The 12,093-nt window shown below is 45.0% G+C and overlaps 1 protein-coding gene across 1 annotated transcript; it reads right to left on the reverse strand.

Annotated features, from left to right (window-relative positions):
• Positions 1–1,950: 1,950 nt before the first annotated feature.
• On the reverse strand, positions 1,951–3,723 carry LOC142557983 (uncharacterized). Its single transcript, XM_075670155.1, has one exon. It carries the CDS (start codon positions 3,478–3,480, stop codon positions 2,473–2,475), a length of 1,008 nt encoding a protein of 335 aa, XP_075526270.1. The 5' UTR covers positions 3,481–3,723; the 3' UTR covers positions 1,951–2,472.
• Positions 3,724–12,093: the final 8,370 nt, after the last annotated feature.

The raw sequence follows: 12,093 nt of genomic DNA on the forward strand, positions 1-12,093 counted from the left end.
AGCAGAGTTATTTTGTACCATTTCTAAAGAGTGAATTAGGTTTTTCTGAAAGGGATCCCAAACTACTGCGGCGTACTCAAGTTTTGAGCGAACTAGTGACTTGTATAACATTAATTTTAGGGAAGATGGTGCCTTAGTGAAATTGCGTTTTAGGTATCCCAGCATGCAGTTAGCATTTTTAATTACGTAAGAAGCGTGCATGGACCACGAGAGGTTTCTAGTAATATGGACACCAGGATATTTGTAGGAGGAAACAGAGTCTAAGGGGAGATTATTAATGCAGTAAGAAGGAAGCTGGTTAGAAGTTCTGGACACGCGCATAAATTTACATTTTTTAATATTTAATTCCATTGACCATGATTGGCACCAAGTAGAAATAGCGTTAAGGTCGGATTGAAGAGAAGATATATCAGTGTCACATATTATTTCCCTGAAAATTACACAATCATCGGCGAATAAGTGAATGTTAGAGGAAACACAAGAGGGTAGATCATTTATATAAATTAAAAAAAGGAGGGGACCAAGTACCGACCCTTGAGGTACGCCGGACTGTACTCTGCTCGTTTGAGAGTTTGAGTCATTAGCAAAGACAAACTGCGAACGGTTAGAAAGAAAGCACTCAAGCCATGCAAGCAGTCTGGGATCAATGTTAATTCGATGCAACTTAAACATTAGAAGGTTATGGCACACTTTGTCAAACGCTTTCGAAAAGTCTAAGAATATACAGTCGGCAGTTGAAGAGCGGTCAAGAATGACGTTTAGCTTGTGCGTAAATAAAACTAGTTGTGTTTCACATGAATACGTCTTGCGGAAGCCATGTTGCGATGGTGAAAAAAATGAGTTAGTTTCAAGAAAGCTAGCAAGATTAGAGGCAAGTATATGTTCTAACATCTTACATGGAATGGAAGTGAGCGAGATAGGGCGGTAGTTATATGGAGAATGCTTGTCACCCGACTTATGGAGTGGGATCACCTTCCCAATCTTCCATTCATCAGGCAAAGAACCCTTATCTAGCGACTGTTGGAAGATCATTCCTAGGAAAATTGAAGAGTAACAGCTAGTGCTTTTCAAAAATTTCGCGTTTATTAAATCGTGTCCTGGAGCCGAAGATAGCTTTAAAGATGAGATAATTGGCACGATGCCTGCTGGTTCAATGATTATGGGAAACATTGCTTGGTAATCGTAGTCGTGCGTGGATGGAAGAGTAATGTGTGTAGTTGATGAAAAGTTGTGCATGAAAACATCATTAAGCGCGGACGCACATTGATTAATTGGAATAACATTTCCAGAGCTGTCGATTAAGGTTATTATGTCGTTCGCCTTGGGGTTAATGACGTGCCAGAATTTCTTGGTGTCGGTTTTCAGCATTAAAGGCAAGGTATTGCCAAGAAAGTGATCTTTGGCTTGCTTAAGTGCGGCTACATACTCATCTGCCGCCAGTTTGTATTTGGTCCAGCGGTTTACGCTAGGTGAACGTTTGGCTAATTTGTGCAGGCGTTTCTTTTTATTAGACAGGCGCTTGAGACGGATGTTGTACCATGGGGCGTTTAGATTACATGCAATGGTGCGCAGTGGGATGTATTTGTTTGTTAGTTGAGCAATTTTTGTAGCAAACATATTCCAGTTGGTCTGAACGGTACGGCTGTCGAAGTTGTTTATAAATAAGTCTAGAAAAGCAGATAATTCGGCGTTAATGGCTTCAATATTTCCTTTCGCGTAGTCTCGAAAAGATTTGAATTTTTTACCGGTTTTTGGCCGCAAAATACTTATGTCGAACGAAAGTGCTGAATGGTCGCTCAAGCCGGGTAAATAGGTGATGTCGGAAACTAGGTCAGGCCGCGATGTTAATACAAGGTCAAGTGTGTTCTCAACGGATTCGGTAGTGCGTGTGGGTTGAGTAACAAGTTGTGAAAGTGAAAAGAGAGAGCACATGTCTAAGAACTCATTGGCTAATGAAGAAAAAGGGTGTAAAGTTGGAGGTTCAGTATTCCATATGATGTTCGGTAAGTTAAAATCGCCAAGCAAAAATAAAGGTAATGTAGGATGACGAGATGTAACAATATTAATGACATCATGCATCTCATTTACGAAATTAGATGAATAAGTTGGGGGGCGGTAACAAACGCCAATGATTATCTTCTGGTGATTTATTTCAATGATGGCCCAAACCGTTTCGAGGTCAGTATTGACATGAATACACTGAGATGGGAAATCTTTAGAAATGGCTAAGAGCACGCCGCCTCCCTGACGCTTTGTACGGTCACAACGATACAGTGAAAAATTGTGTGCGGTTTGAAGAATTTCGTTATCGTGAATCTGTGAATGTAGCCACGTTTCGGTAAGCACAAAAATGTCGGCGTTGCAAGTATCCAATGCAGATGCTAAGGAAGTGCGCTTATTCATGACGCTTCGAATATTTGTAAAGAACACAGATACTATGCATGATTCTCGTCCACATCCCCTCACGTTTTCCTAACTGGGCACGTGCTGGGAATTTGGATGCCCGCCGTTATCTCGTGGTTCATATGGCGCATGCTCGTTGACGGTGTCTGTTGCCGGGTCATAGACGAACTGTTTTTTATTCATTATTAGTTTGGTGTACCTTAACTGGAAAGGGCATGGTTGGGGCTGGCTTTTAGCGTACTCAATTAGTTTTTTACGGACGTGACGGGTGGCGGGCGAAAAATCTTCGGAGGTAGAAATGCCCTTTTCTTTCAGCTGTGCGCGCATAGAAAGTACTTTGTCTTTTATTTTCGTGTTGGTGAATTTAACTACAATTGGGCGACACTTATTAGGCGTGTAGTGACTAATGCGATGAGCACGTTCGATTGCCGTATCAGGCAGGCTGTCGATTACACCGGTTAGTGCTTCTCTTATGCGTGATTCGGACTGTTCCCACGATTCCCGAGAGTCACGGATGCCATGAAATATGAGGTTGTTGCGTCGCGATCTGTCCTCAAGTTCGTCAACGCGCATTAGTAAAGAGTCTAGCAGAGTTGTTTGGGCTTGAGCGGACGCCTGAATGCCAGTCATTTCATCGTGGAGATGGTCTAAAACATTTGTTTTTTCTTCAAGGTTGTCTAATCTTTTCTGGATACATTCCATTTTTGTCTCGATGTTCTTTTGACCAACCTTAATAGCCTTGACGTCGTTAACCAACTCGGCCTGACCCTTAGCAGATTGTACAGAACGAGCCTGAAGGTCTTTTAACAGCCGGAAAAGAACTTCCGTCTGCTCAGAAGGATTTGATGGCAAATTCTGCAGCTCGAGTAATGCCTCAGTACGCGTAGTAGGACCGGGATTAGTTTCCACGTCACCTGAGCACAATAACAGCAACGCCATAGAGAAACAATCTGCGACAATTTCACAGAGCACTTGTTGGCACGGAAGCAATAGCAAAAATGGGTCGTCACTTTTCTTAGCATAAAGCGAAACGTTTTTACAGACCTGCGAAGTCGAAAGGTGCGCTGTATGAGCCATGGTGCTCCAAATGCTGCTTCCGTGCCAACTAAACGGACTGACACTCGGACAGCCGCTTAAGTTGCCACTGCGATGTGACGACACGGTTGACGATGATGGTGCGCAGAAGGCTGGGCGCAGTAGTTGTAGTGGGTCGATGCGGAGATAGTTGCCGGTCTGCTGGTAGATTGTGGCCTTGCTTGATAGTAGTAGTGGTTGCGAAGGGTCATACTCCGAATACGCTGTGCACGGACACAGCAGCAGCAGGAACGCGACGATCGCCTGCGAAGTCGAAAGGTGCGCTGTATGAGCCATGGTGCTCCAAATGCTGCTTCCGTGCCAACTAATGACGCCAGGTACTGTCTCCACCTTCCTCCGTGAGGAATGTCCAAAGGCTTTCCGAGCCTTTTCCGTGGACAAAAAGGACTTGTATTACTCCTTGCCTCAAGAAGATGTATGTGTTGAAGTCGGCCATTGCATTGACAAATATGGTGTTCTTAGGTTTCAGAATGCATGTGGTATCAACGTCGACAAGTTTTTAGAGATTTTAAGGTTTTATATGCTTTCCACTTTCGTTTCAATGGAGGATAAGCTTTTTATACAGAAGAAAGGTGTGTGATCGGTTCATGTATAGCCCCTGTTCTTAGTGACATTTTATTAGCCAGCTATGACCGCAATCTTGTAACTAAGCTCAGCCAGACAAGCACTGTAAAAGTGATGCGATACTTTGATGACTTTCTATTTTTTACAATACTAACGCCACTGACGCGCAGCCTGCTGTAGCTATAATATTTGACTTGTTCCGCACAGTTCTAGATTCTTTCGAATTGACCACAGAGCATCCGTCAGACAACAAGCTTCGTTTCTTAGACTTGGAGCTAGCGTTCTCAAGCAATAATGTATGTTGGGCTTACGCTCCTCGGTCTCATAAGAACCTTCTTCCACTTTCGTCCGCGCACTCAAAGATAGTCAAGCGCGGTATAGCAAGATCCTGCATGAACGCGGCCCTCATTCGGTCTTGTGACCACCAAGTGGATGTAAGCTTCGAAAAGCAAGTAGCCAGACTGAAGCTCGCAGGTTTCTCGGTACCACTTTTGACCAGCATCGCTGAAGGCCTCGCAATGAACCTTAAAGGAAAGCAGTCGGCAGCTGCTCTATCTGAGAATCGCTCACGGCAAATGGTTGCGGTCATACCATATGTTCACCAGGTTGCGCACAATCTCAAAAAGGTTGTCAGCAGGGCAGGCGTCAGGTTGCTGTTTACTGCCAAAAATAAGTTAGGTAGCCTGTGCCACCAAGTCAACAGGGTAAGCAAGAACAACAAAAAAAGTTGTAAAAAGCAGCACAGACAGAGGTTTGTTGGTGACTGTTGTGACTGTGTTGTGTATAAGATCCCCCTTTCACGCAAGCGTTTTTATATCGGCCAAACGGGGCGTTGCATCAATGACCGCATGCGCGAGCACTTAAACAAATTCCAAAAACGGCCAAATGATAGTCAGTTGTCACTGCATTGCAATGAATGCGGCTGCAAGTCATCTTTCGAAGGTGTAACCTACCTGTCAAAATATCGTGACGACCGCGCACGCCTTATATCCGAAGGTTTCCACATTCACGTTAGTGGCGAAGCATGTGTAAGGCTTCTGTCCATTTCTCTCCTTCCGAGGGAGACTGCCTTTCTATCACATTAATTGCAATGCCCCCTACGCATGCCCAATTCTGTAGATTCTGTGGTTTCAGATAGCGGCGGAGCATATATATGCTGACTGAAAGAATAAAGACACCTTGGTTGTTAGTCAGCGCTGTTGTCTGTGTCCCTTCGCTCGTCGCGTCGTTTAGCGCTGTTTTTATTGCTCGTAATCATGAACCAACCAGCCCAAATGCGTACTCTTTTGCACTCTTTTGATGTCATTGCATTGAGTGAAACGTGGCTCAAGGATGATGAATCAGTCTGCCTTCCGGGTTATAAATTCTTGTCTCGACCTCGTGAATCACATATGAGAGGAGGCGGGGTTGGACTCTTTGTGAAAGATAACCTTGCCTACCAAGTGTTGACCATGTCATCTCTTTGTGATAAATGTATTGAAACACTTTTATAAAGCTTTCTAGTGGACTTATAGTTGGAGTATTATACCGGCAACCCAACTCATCGATAACAGTCTTTCTTTAAAAATTTGAAACTATCCTTGCAGAAATATTTGGTGGGAAATGCAATGTAATCATTGGTGGGAGATGTTAATATTGATCTATCATCTGGCACACAGAATAACTATACCCTTCTCCTCCAATCGCTCGCATTACGTAATCTCATCTCAGAACCAACCCATATAATGAGTACCTGATGCACTTTAATGCATCATGCCCTGCGCAACATTGACACAGGTGTGAAAGCTGCTACTTGTGCTGATATGATTGCTGTCCACCTGCCGATTTTTGTCTTATTTGAAACAGAGCTACGTAAGCAAAAACAGGCATCCCTCAGCAAGATGCGTACTAAAATCAATTACGTTTTATTACGCAAAATGCTTAAATAAACCACTTATACTTCTGCCTGTGACAAGGATGTTAATGTTGTGTACGCACAATTCCTAGCTCTTCTGAAAACCGCTACTACCCGGAGCTCTACAGTGGCCACTAAACGATCAGCCAGCCAACATGTTCCTGGATGACAACTGAGATCTTAAACGTACTGAAGGAAAAGGACAAATGGTACGATAAATGGAAGCAACCAAGAACGAACGACTATTATCTAAGCCAGTTTAAACGCTACCGCAGCCTATCTGTGTCTCTTATGAGGAAGAGGAAAAAAGACTATTTTTCTTCACTTGTACAGTGAACTCGGGGTAATACGAAAAAATGTGGGATATAGTTAATGATGCAAGTGGCCTTCGTTCAAGTGTGGATGTTTTCCACTCATTCGTTAGCTCCACTCTTCGTTCAAGAGTGGAGCTAACGAATGCACGGCTGAATTATTTAATGCCCATTTTGCCTCCATAGGACCTTCGCTGGCTTCACGGATTAATATTGATGTAGCCTCGTTAAGAATGCCTGAGCGTGTTGACAATACTTTCGCATTGCCTGACTTATCAATAGAGGAAGTGACAGCGGCAGTCAACAGTCTCTCAATAGGCAAAGCAGCAGACCTAGACGCAATACCTGTGGGACTTATAAAAAAACAATATTGATATTCCAGATACCCATTTGTTGCATCTTTTTAATAATTCCCTCGGAATTGGAGTGTATCCTCATGAGCTCAAAGCCGCTAAGGTCACCCCTGGCTTTAAAGGTGGTGAGCGGTCCATTCTATCAAACCATAGGCCAATTTCGGTATTAAGTGCAGCTACTACAGTATTCGAAAAGGTTCTCTGCAAGCCAATACAGAGCTTTTTAACTAAGTATACGGTCCTCTGTCCAAATCAGCACGGTTTCCGACCCCAAAGATCCACTTCCTCGGCAGTTCTGGTCCTTGGACAGCTGATAAACAGCGCATTACATAGCAACAAACTGGCCGTAGTTGTTTACTTAGACTTATGAAAAGCCTTTGACACGGTTGACCATTCGATATTACTACAGAAAATAGAGACTTATGGCTTAAGGGGGGAAAATTTATGATCGAATTAAAAGTTATTTTTCTGGTCGAGAGCAATGCGTTGTTACCAGAGACCAGAGACTATATCTCCGCTCCCCAAAAAATCACAATTGGCGTGCCACAGAGCTCTGCACTCAGGCCCCTCCTTATTTCCATATACATCAATGACTTTCCACTGTTTCTGAGCTATTCTGAAGCTGTTATAACGCTGATGACAATGCGCTATTTTTTACAGGAGATACGTTAGAGGATCTCGAGGGTAAAATTAACGAGGTTCGTAAGCAATCGCTTCACACTTAAGACCGAGCAAACAAAGTATACTTTATTTCACTCAAGAAACTCAAGAAAGAGTGGGCGCGGCAGCGGTGCTACTATGCAGACCAACCCGTTTCTATACCTTCTGCAGGTTTCGCTCAGTTTGCTGCTTGTGCCATCGGGACTGACAGCGAACATTTCTACGCTGGATCTGCTGCCGCCTATCTTCAGATCTACAACTGGGAGCCAGAATGACAAAGCCCTGCTTGACATCAGCATTGCGGTGCCATCAGGAGCCACGCTATCAACATCGGAAACGGAAAGCGGATCATCGTCGACGTCATATTGCTATAAATACAAGCTGCAACAGGCCGACAACCAGTGGGCGCGGCAGCGGTGCTACTATGCAGACCAACCCGTCTCTATACCTTCTGCAGGTTTCGCTCAGTTTGCTGCTTGTGCCATCGGGACTGACAGCGAACATTTCTACGCTGGATCTGCTGCCGCCTATCTTCGGATCTACGACTGGGAGCCAGAATGATAAAGCCCTGCTTCACATCAGCATTGCGGTGCCATCAGGAGCCACGCTATCAACATCAGAAACGGAAAGCGGATCATCGTCGACGTCATATTGCTATAAATACAAGCTGCAACAGGCCGACAACCAGTGGGCGCGGCAGCGGTGCTACTATGCAGACCAACCCGTTTCTATACCTTCTGCAGGTTTCGCTCAGTTTGCTGCTTGTGCCATCGGGACTGACAGCGAACATTTCTACGCTGGATCTGCTGCCGCCTATCTTCGGATCTACAACTGGGAGCCAGAATGACAAAGCCCTGCTTGACATCAGCATTGCGGTGCCATCAGGAGCCACGCTATCAACATCGGAAACGGAAAGCGGATCATCGTCGACGTCATATTGCTATAAATACAAGCTGCAACAGGCCGACAACCAGTGGGCGCGGCAGCGGTGCTACTATGCAGACCAACCCGTTTCTATACCTTCTGCAGGTTTCGCTCAGTTTGCTGCTTCTGCCATCGGGACTGACAGCGAACATTTCTACGCTGGATCTGCTGCCGCCTATCTTCGGATCTACGACTGGGAGCCAGAATGATAAAGCCCTGCTTCACATCAGCATTGCGGTGCCATCAGGAGCCACGCTATCAACATCGGAAACGGAAAGCGGATCATCGTCGACGGCATACTGCCATGCTATAAATACAAGCTGCAACAGGCCGACAACCAGTGGGCGCGGCAGCGGTGCTACTATGCAGACCAACCCGTTTCTATACCTTCTGCAGGTTTCGCTCAGTTTGCTGCTTGTGCCATCGGGACTGACAGCGAACATTTCTACGCTGGATCTGCTGCCGCCTATCTTCGGATCTACAACTGGGAGCCAGAATGACAAAGCCCTGCTTGACATCAGCATTGCGGTGCCATCAGGAGCCACGCTATCAACATCGGAAACGGAAAGCGAATCATCGTCGACGTCATATTGCTATAAATACAAGCTGCAACAGGCCGACAACCAGTGGGCGCGGCAGCGGTGCTACTATGCAGACCAACCCGTTTCTATACCTTCTGCAGGTTTCGCTCATTTTGCTGCTTGTGCCATCGGGACTGACAGCGAACATTTCTACGGTGGATCTGCTGCCGCCTATCTTCGGATCTACGACTGGGAGCCAGAATGATAAAGCCCTGCTTCACATCAGCATTGCGGTGCCATCAGGAGCCACGCTATCAACATCGGAAACGGAAAGCGGATCATCGTCGACGGCATACTGCCATGCTATAAATACAAGCTGCAACAGGCCGACAACCAGTGGGCGCGGCAGCGGTGCTACTATGCAGACCAACCCGTTTCTATACCTTCTGCAGGTTTCGCTCAGTTTGCTGCTTGTGCCATCGGGACTGACAGCGAACATTTCTACGCTGGATCTGCTGCCGCCTATCTTCGGATCTACAACTGGGAGCCAGAATGACAAAGCCCTGCTTGACATCAGCATTGCGGTGCCATCAGGAGCCACGCTATCAACATCGGAAACGGAAAGCGGATCATCGTCGACGTCATATTGCTATAAATACAAGCTGCAACAGGCCGACAACCAGTGGGCGCGGCAGCGGTGCTACTATGCAGACCAACCCGTTTCTATACCTTCTGCAGGTTTCGCTCAGTTTGCTGCTTGTGCCATCAGGACTGACAGCGAACATTTCTACGCTGGATCTGCTGCCGCCTATCTTCGGATCTACAACTGGGAGCCAGAATGATAAAGCCCTGCTTCACATCAGCATTGCGGTGCCATCAGGAGCCACGCTATCAACATCGGAAACGGAAAGCGGATCATCGTCGACGGCATACTGCCATGCTATAAATACAAGCTGCAACAGGCCGTCAACCAGTGGGCGCGGCAGCGGTGCTACTATGCAGACCAACCCGTTTCTATACCTTCTGCAGGTAAGAAAACGCTATGGAAAAGTTTACTGTAGTAGCAACGTCTGTCTGCTCCTGCTGCCGTGCCCACGGCCCTTGATCGATCTTGTGTACTCGATGCATGCTTTTTTTCAAACTCTTCTACTACTTAGCGGGGACATTGAAACAAATCCGGGCCCAGATGATGTGACCATTGCAGAACAGCTGAAGTCTATTGCGAAAGATATCCAAGAAATAAAGAAAGGTAAAGCAGCGGCTAACCAAAAGCCTAATGCGATCGACAAAAAATTGGAAAAGATCGGAATGCTTGCGAAACAAGTTGCTGAGAGTAATGAAAAAATAGCTGCACTTGAAGAGAATGTGTCCTTTCTGGCAAGACAGGTTGACGAACTGGAAAATAGAAGTCGTAGGTCGAACCTCATCATCTATGGGTTGGATGAAAAAGAGGGTGAATCCACTGAAAGTCTCCGTGGGTCTCTAACTAGAAACATCTTTCAGGATATACTACATATTGAAGTCGAAGGCATTGAAAGGATTCATCGTCTGGGGCGAATGCGACATGACAGAACAACAAACAGGCCAGTCATGTTGAAACTTTTGGACTATCGTGATAAGGTGAAGATCTTCAAATGCTGCTCAAAACTAAAAAATTCAGGATATTCTATCAGCGAAGACTTTTCACGTCCTCTCAGGGAAATCAGAAAGAAACTATGGGACACAACTAAAGCAAACCGTGACAGAAAGGAGAAGGTCTTCTTAATGCACGACAAAGTAAGCATCAATGGCCAGCTTTTCAAATGGGATGAGGAAATAAACGACTTGATCGAAACAAAAAAAAAGTGAGAAGAAACTAGAAAAAAAACGGAAATGCGAGCAATCCATCAAAAAGAACACGCAGCTGCCGATAACCCTATTAAATATAAACGCGCGCAGCCTTCTAAATAAAATTGACCACTTGGAAGCTACCCTTCTCGCCTTTAATCCAGATATTGTTGTGATCGCTGAGACTTGGCTGCACTCTGGCGTTCAAGATCATGAAATCGTTCCCCCGGGCTATGTCATCATTCGCAAAGACAGGGAATCTAGGGGTGGGGGAGTGGCCTTGGTCTTAAAACGTGATCTACCCTTTACGCAAATGCCTGACATTCCTGGTGTAGAAGCCGTTTGGTGCAAAGTTCACTTGAAATGTAAATCTGTTAATGTGGGCGCGGTCTACAGGCCACCAAATGCTGAAACTGTGTATTTGGACCTTCTGTTTCATTACATGTATAATTATGTCTATGGCTCTATGATCATATTAGCTGGCGACTTTAATTGTCCGCTAGTTAACTGGAATACTTTAAGCTCAACTGATGCAACAAGTAATGCCATGTATCGTATCCTATTCACTTTACAACTTGTACAAATTGTTAGAGAGCCTACTCGTGCGCAAGGATCCTCCAATTCTATACTAGACTTGGTGCTTGTTAGTAACTACTTCAGAATAGATTATTATAAAGTTCAAGTGTCAAAAGGAATTTCTGACCATGAAACGGTACTGTGTACGCTGTTCTTGCCAAACTTGGGTCGCCAGCGCGGTCCGACGAAATATGTGCGCGCATTTAACAGAGCGAACGACGCGGCTGTTATGACGTATCTTATTCATGAATTTCTTGATTTTTATTATTTGTATGTTCAGAGTATCATAACTGTTAACGCGTTGTTGGTACAATTTAAAGAGCACGTGATGCATTGCATCACAAGTTTTATCCCTTTGAAAAAGAAGGCCACATGCAAGCACAATCCGTGGATTACTCGATAAATAATCCACATGAAACGAAAAATTAATAGGTTAAGGCAACGAAATAGGCAACGACCAAACTTAGAACTAAAGGTCAACATAATTTCGCTAACAAAACAATTAAAGAATAAAGTACTCGAAGCAAGGAAACGATTTTGTGGCACTACACTTAACAACTTCATTAAAAATTCGCCGGCCAAGTTCTGGAGGTATTTAAACAGAAAGAATGTTACTGCTAGTTCGCCTACACGTGGAAAGTAGCAAGCTGACTCATTTAACAATTACTTCCAGTCGATATTCACCGCCGATAACTGTGTTTTAGGAACATTAGCGTGCTATAGTAATGAGTCTACACAACTTTCTGGCGCTCCGGTCATAAGTGCACCTGGGATTCTTTCTCTGTTGTTGAACCTTGATGAAAGAAAGAGTTGTGGTCCTGATGGAATTCCAAACTACTTTCTTAGGCGCTATGCCGAACCAATCAGTGAATATCTCTACCTCATATTTTCTAAGTCACTTCAGGACAGCTGTCTGCCCGCTGAATGGAAGGTAGCAAAAATTGTGCCCATTCACAAATCAGGCG

The sequence above is a fragment of the Dermacentor variabilis genome, chromosome 9 (assembly GCF_050947875.1).
Source record: "Dermacentor variabilis isolate Ectoservices chromosome 9, ASM5094787v1, whole genome shotgun sequence".
Classification (NCBI taxonomy): domain Eukaryota; kingdom Metazoa; phylum Arthropoda; class Arachnida; order Ixodida; family Ixodidae; genus Dermacentor; species Dermacentor variabilis.

Bases quoted from the DNA above. Each gene is read 5' to 3' on its own strand.
- LOC142557983 (XM_075670155.1), bottom strand. From the start codon at position 3,480: ATGGCTCATACAGCGCACCTTTCGACTTCGCAGGTCTGTAAAAACGTT.